The sequence below is a fragment of the Lithobates pipiens genome, unplaced genomic scaffold (genome assembly GCF_037356315.1).
Source record: "Lithobates pipiens isolate NorthernLeopardFrog02 unplaced genomic scaffold, aLitPip1_a1.2 Scaffold_22, whole genome shotgun sequence".
Taxonomy (NCBI): domain Eukaryota; kingdom Metazoa; phylum Chordata; class Amphibia; order Anura; family Ranidae; genus Lithobates; species Lithobates pipiens.
This window is the reverse complement of record NW_027507784.1, coordinates 34,232,725-34,247,325: the sequence shown is the minus strand read 5'-3', so window position 1 is coordinate 34,247,325 and position 14,601 is coordinate 34,232,725. Positions and strand designations below refer to the sequence as shown.

General features: G+C 42.7%; 1 protein-coding gene across 1 annotated transcript in view; it reads right to left on the bottom strand.

Moving 5' to 3' along the window:
* Positions 1-1,798: 1,798 nt before the first annotated feature.
* Positions 1,799-14,601, bottom strand: part of LOC143923542 (interferon-induced very large GTPase 1-like) — a 72,837-nt gene continuing 60,034 nt past the window's right edge. The window contains exon 3 of the mRNA XM_077447299.1: positions 1,799-10,839. Within this exon, the coding sequence (XP_077303425.1) occupies positions 6,056-10,839 (4,784 nt within the window). The 3' untranslated portion in view covers positions 1,799-6,055. The remainder of the gene's footprint in view (positions 10,840-14,601) is intronic.

The following is a 14,601-nucleotide window of genomic DNA, read 5'->3' as shown; positions in this document are numbered from 1 at the left end:
TTCTGATTCTGCATTATGGTAAGTTGAAGTATTTCATTTCATATTACAATGTAATAATAGAAATAATGCACTTCAATCACCCTGACACCATGGTTCCGGGATGATTGAAGCGCTAACACCAGATGTTTGGAGTATCTTCACCTGCTGATTGTTAAACTTTCTGAAATACACATATTTCTATTGTGGTGTAGAATCTGGGCCTGCTGTCCCTCCATTCCTCTTTTTTTCCTTCCTCTCTCTCTCTTTCTCTTTCTTTCTTTGTTTCTCCCTCCATCTCTCGTTCATCTCAGACTCTAACCACACCTTTTTGAGTCACGCCCCTTTAAGACACGCCCGATATTACAATTAAACCACGCCCATACTTCGCCAACATAATGTTATTAGAAACTCTAGGTGGATGAAATTGCTGGATATAGGGTGCAGTGGGGGATAAAAAGAGGGAACTTTTACCTGTACATCACAGTTATCACTTGTATGTCACAGTTTGACTACCTGCATTCCATATCAATTCTTATATTGTAATCCACTTTTTATATTGTCCTCTATTAAACCATTTATTTTTTCAGTTGGTTTTTATTATTGTGTTCCTCCAATAAATATTCAGCGGTGTGCCGTTTTAACCTGTACTGGGACTTGTTGTCCCACAGTGCAGACATATAAATACCACACTGCTGACACTTCCTCCCCAGGCCTATTGAAGGAGCGGCAGCTCAGAGCGCATAGCCTATCTGCTCATCCCTTTGTTGGAAGTCCTCCCCCAGAAGTGTACCCTGAAGTAACTAGATGACCCGTGACATCACGTGCATTCCACGCCGGCCCCATCGTCTTCCTGATGGCCACAGGAGATACTCTCTGCTGATAAACATCCATTTGCAGCCTCACAGCTCTGCAGCTCCATCCGGATCGGGAATTGAGCAATCTTCCAAGGATCAATGATTAACAGATGAGCCCTTTTATCATTGTTGTCTTGTAAGTGTAACTTAACGTTGTGTCATCAAAATATACATTTTAATACTACACTCAGGTGGCACTTCCCCTTTTTACCCTTTTCTTGTGTAGTAGGGGAGACGGAGCTTTCTAGGATAAGTGGTCAGTATGGTTAAATAAATAGGCCGCCATGGTGCATTGACTGGGGGTGTGGAAAAGGGCAGGCTCTATTGTAGTTTTCAATGGGGCTGGATAGTGAGAAAGTAGTGGAGAGTGTCAGTAGAGAGAGTGAAAGAGAAAGAAAGGTTTGAGGGAGAAGGAAGGAGAGTAAGGAAGAGGGATGAAGGGGGGATCAATATTATTTCTGCACATATGACACCCAAATCTATCTCTCTTTCCCTCAGCTCAGAACATCAGTTTCCTCCCCAACATATCAGACTGGATGTCACATCACTTCCTAAAACTCAATCTATCCAAAACTGACCTCATAATATTTCTTCCCCACTGACTTCTCTGTCAAGATCAATGGCTCAACCATCAACCTGTCCCCACATGCCATGGCGTTAGGTGTAATCCTGCACTTAAAACTCTCCTTTCGGCCCCACATTCAATCAATGGCCAAAGCTTGCCACCTCAACCTTTGCAACGTCTCTGTGATTGATTACAGTAATCAGGAGGTACAGAGCCACTTACATGGGCTCTGTACATTTTGCCTGTTATGCATTGGCCCAACCACAGTGTTATCACAGGACTGCTTAAGCTCAGAAGCTCAGTTCTCCAAGGAAATACCAGTACATTAGGGGAATAGACCAGCCGTTCATGTGCAGTGGCTGGCCCACAAGAAGTTAAAACATAACACAAGACCACCAGCTGTGTATAGAAAGTGTTTATTTTTGTTCTCATCACCTCTGTTAGGTGTTCTTAGCAATAGGGAAGTTTATAATCAAAAGACATAAAGTGATTATCACACCAAACTCTGAAAATGCAATCTAATTTCTAAACCCAATCCTTAAGGTGTCACTAAACCCACTTCATTAAAAAAAAAAAAACTATGAATAAATGGTGCATTACATGCTGTTTATACTCACTATGAGATTTGTTTTCTGTATTCTGAAAAAAGCCTGGTTGATCCTGCTGCTCTCTATCTCCACCTTCTGTTCATGTCCCCAATTCAGTTAGGGATTTTGCAGCGGTGGTGGCAACTTTGCACATGCTCAGTTTACAGTGAGCATTTCCACCCTATCACACCTGGGCGGCGCATGTGACTGGCAGAAATCCACCCACACCATGTTATTGCCAAAAAACAAATAAAGATTTGATTTCAAATATATAGTTGTATGATATTTAAAATTGTTTATTGATAATAATACATTTTACTCTGTATTCCAAAGGCTGTCTCTTATTTTATTATTTATGTTGCATATGTGACCAACAGCAGAGGACTAGAAGCTCCTCCTACTTATGTTTCCCTGCAGACAGGCTGGGGAAGATCTGGGTCATGTGACAGCTGTATATCGAATAGGAAAAAGCTACTTAGAATTTTTTTTTATTATTATTATTTAAATAATTACAGTGCCATCATCCACATACATAAATTGAAGGGACAATGTAAATTAATTAGAGTGTGTTTACTATCACTTTAATGTAGACCTCTCAGTAATTTTACAAGACTGCATCACTCAATTACTGACGTATTACAGTAAACAACATCCCTTTTTTTTTTTATTCCCCTTTTTTCATTAAATGCCAATCCTCAAGCTCCAGTTTGCATCTTTATCCTAGGCTTAGATGATGTCATCAGTCTGCTGCATTCAGGAGGAAGCATTTCCTCAGTCTCCCCTCCCCCAGTGATAAGAGTGCAATGTTGTAACTTTGTAGTGAGTCACAAGGTAAGAGGATGCAGCAGAGGCTGATCTGTGTCAGATATGAGTGAACACAGCCAAGAACTGCACAGGCACCTGGATTTACGTGACCGTGTCATCTCTGAGCCAACATCTCAGTCCAGGACATAGCTGGTGACCCTGGATGAAAATCAGATAAAGGCATTGACAGGGAAATAGTGTGGTCTCTGTGGGAGGTAATAAATACCTGGAAGTGTTAAACATTTCCAATTATTTAACATAAAAAGTATATGTTGTGTTAGGGCAGCTTTAAACAGACAATATAATCTAATCCATCCAGTTAGTTATCCTTACCTACCCTAACCCTTTATCCCCTGATCATCACTTCTCACACCCCTGTACTCATTCCAAAAAAATACAATTCAGTTATCTTCAGTACATCAAAACAAAGTAATTAGATATGATTGATTTATCCCAATGATATATGAAGTAAAATTAAGAAGAATACATCACTGAGATTACCATGATTATACAATGTGGTTATACATGAAATATATACACTTAAAGGAGTTGTAAACCCTCGTGTTTTTTCTTCTTAATGCATCCTATGTATTAAGGTGAAAAAACGCCGTCGCTCTCTCCACGGGGTCCCGACTCTTCTTTGGATAGATTGATAGCAGCACAGCAATTGGCTCCCACTGCTGTCAATCAAATCCAATGACGCGGGGAGTGGGGCAGAGCCATATATTTGGCGGCTATGGAATGACTTGGGAGCGCGCCCGCAAGGTAACCCCCCGGGGGAGCACTTCTCCTAGGGGGTTATCTGGCGTGGGGAGGAGCCACGAAAGCCACCGAGGGACCCCAAAAGAGGGTGTTTGGGGCCACTCTGCAAAACAAGCTGCACAGTGGAGGTAAGTATGATATGTTTGTTATTTAAAAAACAAAACAAAAAAAAAACATTCTTTACAATCACTTTAAGCCTCATGTATGTATTCAATTGGCCAGAATATGAATTTACACACGCTTATGCCACGTACACACGACTGGACTTTCCAGCAGAAAAGGTTCGACAGTCTTCCAGACAGAGTTACAACGGACTTCCGACTAAACGGACTTGCCCACACACGAACGGACCAAAGACCATTTGTTTTGAACGTGATGACGTATTACGGGACTAGAATTGGAAGTTCAATAGCCAGTAGCTGCTAGACATGTGCAAAAGGAAAAAATTTGTTTAGTTTAGTTTTGTTTTAATTCGTTAATTAATTAATTTCGTTTAGTTATATTCGTTAAATTCCTTAAATTCGTTTTGTATTTCATTTCGTTTTCTCAAAAAATCGGTCACATTCGAAAATATTTCAACCAAATTCGAAAATATTTCTACCGAATTCAAAATGATTTCAACATGATTCGAAATTATTTCAACTGCATTCAAAACTATTTCAAACACTTTTCTGAAGCAGAGAATGACATTTTGCTACCCGACTTTGGGGCCCCATAACTCGGGGTCACTTGGAGCTAGCTATAAGTGGCCCCGAGATACATGGCCCCAAATTCGCGTGGCAACATGTCATTCTCTGCTTCAGAAAAGTGCTTGACATTTTGCGAAGATGGTTGTATATTCTTTCTATTTTGTTTTATTAAATTATATTTTTTCTAATCTTTTCTATTTGAATTAGAAATTTTGGAAGATGGTTAGTTACTTATATACATCTGTCACATCAACTTCTCATACTTGCAGTGTACCAGTGCAAAAAAACACACACATCTTATTTCATTTATATTACTTTTCTGCAGAAGAGAATGACATTTTGCGACCTGAATTTGGGGCCACGTATCTCAGGGCCACTTATAGCTAGCACCCCCAAATTTGGTATGTAAACACAGTAGAACGAGCACTGCAACATATCCAAATTTGGTGATATGTGGCCCCAAATTCGGGTCGCAAAATGTCATTCTCTGCTGCAGAAAAGTACTTTCATTTTGCCCATATCTGGGGTCGCTTGGTGGCAGGTGACGTGGTAAGTGGACAATCCACAACTTGGTCACATGGCACTCGTGGCCGGTCATGTGGCACTCGTGGCTGGCCACTTGGCACTCGTGGCAGGTCACGTGGCAAGTTACGTGGCACTTGTGGCAAGTGGACAATACACAACTTGTGGCAGGTGACGTGGCAAGTGGACAAATACAATAATTTGGTATGCAAACACAGTAGAACTAGCACTACAACATATCCAAATATGGGGTTTCTAGCTCCAAGTGACCCCGAGTTATGGGGCCCCAAATTCGGGTCGCAAAATGTCAAGCACTTTTCTGAAGCAGAGAATGACATTTTGCGACCCGATATGTTGTAGTGCTAGTTCTACTGTGTTTGCATACCAAATTTGGTGTTCCTAGCTATAAGTGGCCCCGAGATACATGGCCCCAAAGTCGGGTCGCAAAATGTAATTTTTCGAATTTGATTCGAATTTCGTTTGAATTCGTTAGCATTGCAATTCGGTCATTCGGATGCATCCGAATGTCCGAATAATGAAAATTTATCCGAATTTCAATTCGGAATGAAACAAAATGCACATGTCTAGTAGCTGCCCTTGCATCGTATTTGGTCCGTCAGACCAGCATACAGACAAACGGTTTTCCCAATAGAAATTGATTCCATCGGACAGATTTGAAGCATGTTCTATTTCTAGGTCCGTCTGAATTTTTGAAGAAAAGAGTCAGATGAAACCCACAAATGATCATAATATCTGACGGAATGATTCCGTTGGACCTTTTCAGCCGGAAAGTCCGGTCGTGTGTACGCGGCATTACAGGCATTTAGCTCTGTCAAGCATTTTTACCACTCAAACGCTCCTCTCCTAAACATACAAATGAAGTTTTTTTTTTAAATCTCTATATGCTCCTTCTCTAATATGCCTGTTAACACCTATGTGGGAATGGCCACATAGGCTAGCATAGGTATAGTCATAGGTTAACATAGAGGTGAACTGTAAAAGTGGTCATTTTTATATTCTGTGTGGATGAGGCCTTAAACGCATTTAAAAACCATAGTGATGTGGTATTTATTTTTGAAAAATGCTCATAGCAATTTGTCCTGTGAAAGTGCATGTACATGTGCATTTTCTGTGTATATGGGGCAAATTAACAAATGTCATTAGGTCATTTCCTAAGCTGGATGAATATTTTCCTTGATTTAAAATGGAAAATAATGCATTTGGCCACTAGATGGCACTGATAGGGAATTTCTAACATATTTAAAGTCATGTGCTGGCAAAGTTTAGTATTTTTCATTTTGAGTCACATGCTTTTTGATTCTTCTCTGTTAAGCTATTGAATGATTTCTTTAAGCTTTGCAGAGCTTTGTCTTTCTTGATGGATTTCCAGCCATCTGGTATTTTCGCTGGGTTTGCATTATATTCTTTAGCAAACTCCTCATTAAAGGTTGAAAAAATATATTTCCAGTAATCTGAGCACTCAATGCTGGGATCTGGTTGTATGGACCACTCTGGATAAATGGTACGATACTCTTTGAATGGGTGTGGTATGCATCCTGTGTCTAAATTTATAAAAAAAACATTAGATGTAACAGATGTACTACATATATCAGTGCTCAAATCTCCCCTAAAACCCCATCTATATCTTCCCAATCCATGGGGTCTGTGGATAGTAGCAAAGTGCTCCTTGTGTTCACCACCTCCGGCCTCACAGGGGACTTTACAGAATGGACATTGCTTCCCACAGCCAACAACCTTCCTAAACAATACATCCTGAGGCTTCACCGTCACCCTGGAGAGTACAGACTTTATATCCATAGATTGCAGCTCTGATAAGACTTCTGTTTCTGTATCTCGGAGGAAGAGCTGAATGTCAGATGAAAATTGTCCAACATCAGCCGTGTTCTGGAAAGTGACGGCTTGTATCTCATTCTGTGGGATCACTAATTCTTCCTTTAGGATCTCACATACACTTTTCAGAAAATCTGAGACTGATGAACTTTTAAGAGAGTTTTCTTTAGTAAGAGCTGTTCTTATGTTTTTTTCCAGTGAAGAGAGCAGGTTTTCTTGTAATGGTTTTAGGATTTGGGGCTTTGCATACGTTTCAGTGTAATTTAGTATCCGGGCTTTTGTATATTCCTCATAGTTTCTCATATAGTCCACATATTTCTGGAAGGACATTTCTTTCAGTAGCTCATCCAGTAAAAACTCTTGAAAGAATGTTCTACTGCTGAATTTCTTTTCTGAACCTACTAACTCATCCACTATTTTCTGCCCAAGATGACGGAATACATGATCCATCATTGCTGGTTTTAGGCATCGCTCACAGAATTCTTTGGCTTTAGTCTGACAAATGTCTTTCTCTTGAAATATGCTGATAAATGTTTCTATATATCCAGGCTTTAGTTTCTCCAAACACAGTTTTGGATCGTTCTCTCTAATGAATTTATCACGCATCTTCTGAAACTCTCTGGAAGCTTTTCCAAGAATGTGAATCTTAATATCCAGTTCAAACCATGTGGACAAATGAAGATTTTTGGACTCCTCAGAAATCTCTGTTGTGATCATATGAAGTAATTCCAGGCAGTAGTTGTCACAATAGTCCTCTCCAGTTCCCACCTTCTCTCTGATATATTTGTTACATTTATCTATAATAGAATGAGCAAAATCATTTATTTTGTCAAAATGTTCATCTTTAGTCTTAAAACCAAATGCATCTAAAAATGTTTTTGCCAATTTCTTCCACAATCCACTTTCAACATATTTCTCATCCATCTTGAAATCAGTCTGTTTGATATCTGCCAAGTCCTTCACACCCAGTAAGTGTTCATTTACAGCTGATCCTTTATTGCTCATGTCATTCATTAGATGATAAAACATAGATCCACTGACATTGTGTGTTTTTAATTCCTCTATCTGTAGATCTGTCAGTGTTTTCTTCCACATCTCCTCAAATTCTCTCTTTAACTCTTCATCATTCAGGTTGTTTTCTTTCTCTCGGCACCTCTTGAGGAGATCTGTGATTTTGCCTTCCATCAATTTCTGGGAATTTGTTTGTATATTCTGAATTTTGAATTTTCCTTTTTGAATTGAAACAGCTTCATCCAACTTCACAAGGGAATTCCTATTCAATTCTTTCTTCAGGAATTGTGTGCTCAGAATAAAGTCTTGTTTGTATCGTTCTATTAGATGAACATTTTCATTTTTATTGTCAAAGTAGTTTTTAAGGGATTCCAACATTTTAGTTTCTCTATTAAACAACAAATTGTTGAGCTCATTCTTAAATTTAGAGCACAGTTCATCACTTAGACTCTCTGCAGTCTGATTCTTAATGATTGTCTCTGTACGGATCAGCCAATCATGGACAGCTTTTCGGAACTCCCATTCCCACTGTGAGTATTCTATAGACAGTTTATTATAAGCTTCTGCCACCAGACTATTCCTGAAACTGAAGATGAATTTCTCATGTTTTACAGCTTTCCATAAACTTTCTATCCATTTTATAAATTCAGGAATAGTTAAAGGCTTGTACAGGGATCCTTTGCTTGTCATTAATTCTAATAAATACTTTTTCAGTTCAGACACATGTTCACTGTACCCAGAATTTACTGGAGCCATTGGAGGGACCCCAAGCCAGAGCCCAGGAATGTACCAGTTGTCCTTCTCCAGATTGTAATCCATCACATCACTGAAAGATTTGAATTCACTTTTCTTTTCCATCTCTGCAGCTAGTTTTGTCATTTCATTCAGTTGTTCCAGAAGTTTCTTCCTATCTCTCATGTTCTTGTCATGAGCGGACACATCGCTCACATTCTGATGTACAAACTGGCATTTGGGTTTCTTTCCTATTTCTTTCATTCTAAGAAAAGCATGGACCACAATCTGTAAAATATCCTTCATTTCTGTTGTATTTTCCATGGCCATATTGATGATGGTGATATCACTCAACCCAACCACTAGTGTGGCCAGTTCATTGTCATGTTCATAACTGCCCTCCAAGGAAGCCAACTCTGGAGCTTTCAGCCCCTCAGTGTCAATGATCAGAATGAAGTCACAGCCCAGCTCCTCCTGGAAGTTCTCTTTCACATTAAGAAGAGTCATGAAGGCTCCTCGTGTGCATCGTCCACTGGCCACCGGGAACTGCAGACCAAACATGGTGTTGAGAAGAGTGGATTTTCCTGTACTCTGCACTCCCAGCACAGTGATTACTCTCATTCTGTATTTCCCCCCTGTTCTGATGTCCAGCTCAGTAAGGACATCAGTTATCCACCGTAAGGGAATGTTGGAGGCATCTCCATCTATCAGCTCCAATGGAAAACCACCCAACAAAAGATTAGCCGCAATTTCTGGCAACCTAGTAAATTGTCTTTGTATTTTTTTTATTTTATTTTCTTGAACCATGGAACATTCTGCTTCATAAAACTGTCCCATCTCACGTAGGAAATGTTCAATCCCTAAAGAACTGTCAGAGATTTCCTGGTCTATCTGTCTGAGCATTTCCTTATTATCTAAGATATTGTTGCATTTTTTTTTGTATTCAGCTTGTAGTTTAGAAAGATGCTTTCTAGCAATTGAATCAAGTTCAAATTTCATCCATTTCAGAAAATATTGTTTCTCAGTCTCAGACAATTGAGTGATTGCATTAATAAAGAACATTAAACCATTGGGCAGATCATGGTTATGTTGTTCCTCATGTAATGAAATGCGTTTATTTATCAATTCATCTTGATATTGTTGTGTGTTTTTACCATCTTGCTTTGTCATTCTGCAAAGTTCCTTTTCAACTTCAGATAACTGTCTCCAGAGATCTCCCTGTAACTTCATAGTGTTCTTTTTGTACTCAGACACATTTCTTATTTCTTCTGTAATTTCCTTGGCATGTTCCCTGGCCTTCTGACATTCAGGAACTCTCTCATCCACTTGGATGCTTAATCCATGAGTTTCTTTCTCAAGATCTCTCATTTTCTTTTCTTTTGGCTTACTGTTTAGGAAATTAATTATAGTACTTTCTAGTCTTTTTACAAATTCTGCCTCATTTGCAGTGCCTTCATATATTATCACATTTGTTTTTGTCAACTTTAGCACTGGCATTAATTTTTGAAGGGCCATCTTTGTCTGTGTACTTACAGTTTTGCCAGGACCGGGAGTAACAATGAAGTAATACTGGGTGTCAGTGGTTGGGAAGGATGATAACAGTCTGACTTCCCTCTCAGAAATATCCTCAATGAATATAAACACAGCTGATGAAATTCTTGTCAGAAATGTGAACTGATCCCGGTTGGTCTCCAGGTCTCCTCGTAGGTTGGTCACTGTGATGGGTTCTGCAAAAACATTAGACTTACCACAGGGAAAATACCAAGAAACTTCTACCAGTCCATCAGATATTTCCCTTGCAATGTTTCCTCCATTCATATTGTCATGTATGAAGAAGTCATTATGTAGCTGAGCTGGATTAAGAACTTGGTTCAGGGTTTTAGATTTGGATAATTTGTTTTTTCCCAATCTGACATAAGACAAGATTGGCATTGAAGTATTCACCACATTTTCTTCTCTGAACCCTTTACTGTCCGCTAATGACTGAGGTCTCCACTTTTTCACTATGTCCCTCATTGCCCAAAGCATGAGGGTGCAGTGTGACCCATCACCAGCAGGGAGCAGCAGAGGGATGGCAAACTGACACATGGACAATTTGGTTACAATCTCTTGTTGCAGAAAACTGTCTGAGCAATGCAGGAGGACACACAGGACATCCAGGGGGTGAATGGAGGCTGATGAATTATTACCTGAAACTAAAGAAGTATTAAATAGGCTGTCAACATCATCATCCTCACTATTGTGTAAATTGACATCAGTAGACTGATCTTTCTCAAGACGAATGTCTCTTGCAGTCCTGTTTAAGGCCATAAGTTTCCTTAAGTAATTCCAGGGAAGATCCTCTACAGTTTCTGGTGGTTTGTCGTGTACATTCTCAGGGCCAATACTCAGGATATCCTTCAGAGTCAATTTTGTAGTCAGGAAAGGCTCCATGTTCATTTTCTCTGCTAGATGAAGTAAGGTCGTTCTTCTGGTATGGAGCTCTGTAAGAAAAAACATTGTTAACTTTACATGTTTCTACATTACCAGTCAGTCTACATGTAAAGTTTTAATCAGCTGGAAAATACAGTATAGACAAGAACACTTCTACAACCACATACCTCCCAACATTTTGAGATGAGAATCAGGGACACCACCTAACAAACATATGACACTTTTTGGGCCCTCTGATTCCTCTTGTCCCAAATTGTAATGTAACTGTAATGTCTGCCCTCATGTTGTAAAAAAACACCGCACAAACTGTTGGCGCTATATAAAACCTGTATAATAATGTATAATAATAATAGGACATGCCCCCTGCCGCACCCTCTTAAAGGATAAATATCCAAAAAAAAAGGTTAATTAAATATGCAAGGGCTTTTTTTTTACCACTACAATTCCTTTATACTGACTTTTGAAAAGCACAAATGCAACAATTTAGAAATTGGATGAAAGTTTTAGCACTGGGCAACACATTTTGAAAGATAAAAAGTTAATTTTATAAACAACTATATGGATCAGACCAAAATGAGGGACAAATCGGGGGGGGGGGGGGGGGGAGAGGGACAGATGGACATTGCTCCAAATCAGGGACAGTCCCTTTAAATCAGGGACAGTTGGGAACTATGCAACCATATCAGTCCATGCAAGGGCACCGAGCATCTTATTTACAGTATCTCTGAAGATATCTGAATAATACTGGCCATCGGGACTACCGGGAGATTCCCGGTGGGCCAATGGCTCAGTGGGCCGGTCAGGTGCAGTCCTGGAGCCGCTCCTCACTGACAGTGAGTGATCGATTTCACTCCTGTCAGGAAGAGAAGCTTCCGTCATGTGCTGGAGAGAGCATTAGGCGTTATGCTCTCTCCAGCCTGCAGGGGGAGATAGACAGCTGGCAGACTTTACTTCTTCTCTCCCCTATCACTTGTTATCACATGACTGGAGAGAGGAAGAAGAGAAGCTGCCTTCAGAACTGTGAGTAGGTGCGGAGGGGAAGACACTGATGTAAGGGTCCTGCTGATGGGACTCTGATGTAAGGGGGCTGCTGATGGGACTCTGATGTAAGGGTCCTGCTGATGGGACTCTGATGTAAGGGGGCTGCTGATGGGACTCTGATGTAAGGGTCCTGCTGATGGGTCACTCTGATGTAAGGGTCCTGCTGATGGGTCACTCTGATGTAAGGGTCCTGCTGATGGGTCACTCTGATGTAAGGGGGCTGCTGACCGGACTCTGATGTAAGGGTCCTGCTGATGGGACTCTGATGTAAGGAGGCTGCTGTTGGGACTCTGATGTAAGGGGGCTGCTGATGGGACTCTGACGTAAGGGTCCTGCTGATGGGTCACTCTGATGTAAGAGTCCTGCTGATGGGACACTCTGATGTAAGGGGGCTGCTGATGGGACTCTGATGTAAGGGGGCTGCTGATGGGACTCTGATGTAAGGGTCCTGCTGATGGGACTCTGATGTAAGGGGGCTGCTGACGGGACTCTGATGTAAGGGGGCTGTTGATGGGACTCTGATGTAAGAGTCCTGCTGATGGGACTCTGATGTAAGGGGGCTGCTGATGGGACTCTGATGTAAGGGGGCTGCTGATGGGACTCTGATGAAAGGGTCCTGCTGATGGGACTCTGATGTAAGGGAGCTGCTGATGGGACTCTGATGTAAGGGGGCTGCTGACGGGACTCTGATGTAAGGGGGATGCTGATGGGACTCTGATGTAAGGGTCCTGCTGATAGGTCACTCTGATGTAAGGGTCCAGCTGATGGGTCACTCTGATGTAAGGGGGCTGCTGACGGGACTCTGATGTAAGGGTCCTGCTGATGGGACTCTGAAATAAGGGGCTGCTGATGGGACTCTGGTGTAAGGGGGCTGCTAATGGGTCACTCTGGTGTAAGGGGGCTGCTGATGGGTCACTCTGGTGTAAAGGGGTTGCTGATGGGTCACTCTGGTGTAAGGGGGTTGCTGATGGGTCACTCTGGTGTAAGGGGACTGCTGATGGGTCACTCTGATGTAAGGGGGCTACTGATGAGTCACTCTGATGTAAGGGGGCTACTTATGGGACTCTGATGTAAGGGTCCTACTGGTGGGACTCTGATGTAAGGGTCCTGCTGATGGGACTCTGATGTAAGGGTCCTGCTGATGGGACTCTGGTGTAAGGGGGCTGCTGATGGGACTCTGATATAAGGGGGCTGCTGATGGGACTCTGATGTAAGGGTCCTACTGGTGGGACTCTGATGTAAGGGTCCTGCTGGTGGGACTCTGATGTAAGGGTCCTGCTGATGGGACTCTGGTGTAAGGGGGCTGCTGATGGGACTCTGATATAAGGGGGCTGCTGATGGGACTCTGATGTAAGGGTCCTGCTGATGGGTCACTCTGATGTAAGGGTCCTGCTGATGGGTCACTCTGATGTAAGGGGCTGCTGACGGGACTCTGATGTAAGGGTCCTGCTGATGGGACTCTGAAATAAGGGGCTGCTGATGGGACTCTGGTGTAAGGGGGCTGCTGATGGGTCACTCTGGCGTAAGGGGGCTACTTATGGGACTCTGATGTAAGGGTCCTACTGGTGGGACTCTGATGTAAGGGTCCTGCTGATGGGACTCTGGGATGTGAGGGGGCTGCTGATGGGACTCTGGTGTAAGGGGGCTGCTGATGGGACTCTGATGTAAGGGGTCTGCTGATTGGACTCTGATGTAAGGGTTGTGCAGATGGGACTCTGATGTAAGGGTCCTACTGGTGGGACTCTGATGTAAGGGTCCTGCTGATGGGACTCTGGGATGTGAGGGGGCTGCTGATGGGACTCTGGTGTAAGGGGGCTGCTGATGGGACTCTGATGTAAGGGGGCTGCTGATTGGACTCTGATGTAAGGGTTGTGCAGATGGGACACTCTGATGTAAGGGTCCTGCTGATGGGACTCTGATATAAGGGTCCTGCTGATGGGACTCTGATGTAAGGGAGCTGCTGATGGGACTCTGATGTAAGGGGGCTGCTGACGGGACTCTGATGTAAGGAGGATGCTGATGGGACTCTGATGTAAGGGTCCTGCTGATAGGTCACTCTGATGTAAGGGTCCAGCTGATGGGTCACTCTGATGTAAGGGGGCTGCTGACGGGACTCTGATGTAAGGGTCCTGCTGATGGGACTCTGAAATAAGGGGCTGCTGATGGGACTCTGGTGTAAGGGGGCTGCTAATGGGTCACTCTGGTGTAAGGGGGCTGCTGATGGGTCACTCTGGTGTAAAGGGGTTGCTGATGGGTCACTCTGGTGTAAGGGGGTTGCTGATGGGTCACTCTGGTGTAAGGGGATTGCTGATGGGACTCTAATGTAAGGGGACTGCTGATGGGTCACTCTGATGTAAGGGGGCTACTGATGAGTCACTCTGATGTAAGGGGGCTACTTATGGGACTCTGATGTAAGGGTCCTACTGGTGGGACTCTGATGTAAGGGTCCTGCTGATGGGACTCTGATGTAAGGGTCCTGCTGATGGGACTCTGATGTAAGGGGGCTGCTGATGGGACTCTGATATAAGGGGGCTGCTGATGGGACTCTGATGTAAGGGTCCTACTGGTGGGACTCTGATGTAAGGGTCCTGCTGGTGGGACTCTGATGTAAGGGTCCTGCTGATGGGACTCTGATGTAAGGGTCCTGCTGATGGGACTCTGATGTAAGGGTCCTGCTGATGGGACTCTGGTGTAAGGGGGCTGCTGATGGGACTCTGATATAAGGGGGCTGCTGATGGGACTCTGATGTAAGGGTCCTGCTGATGGGTCAC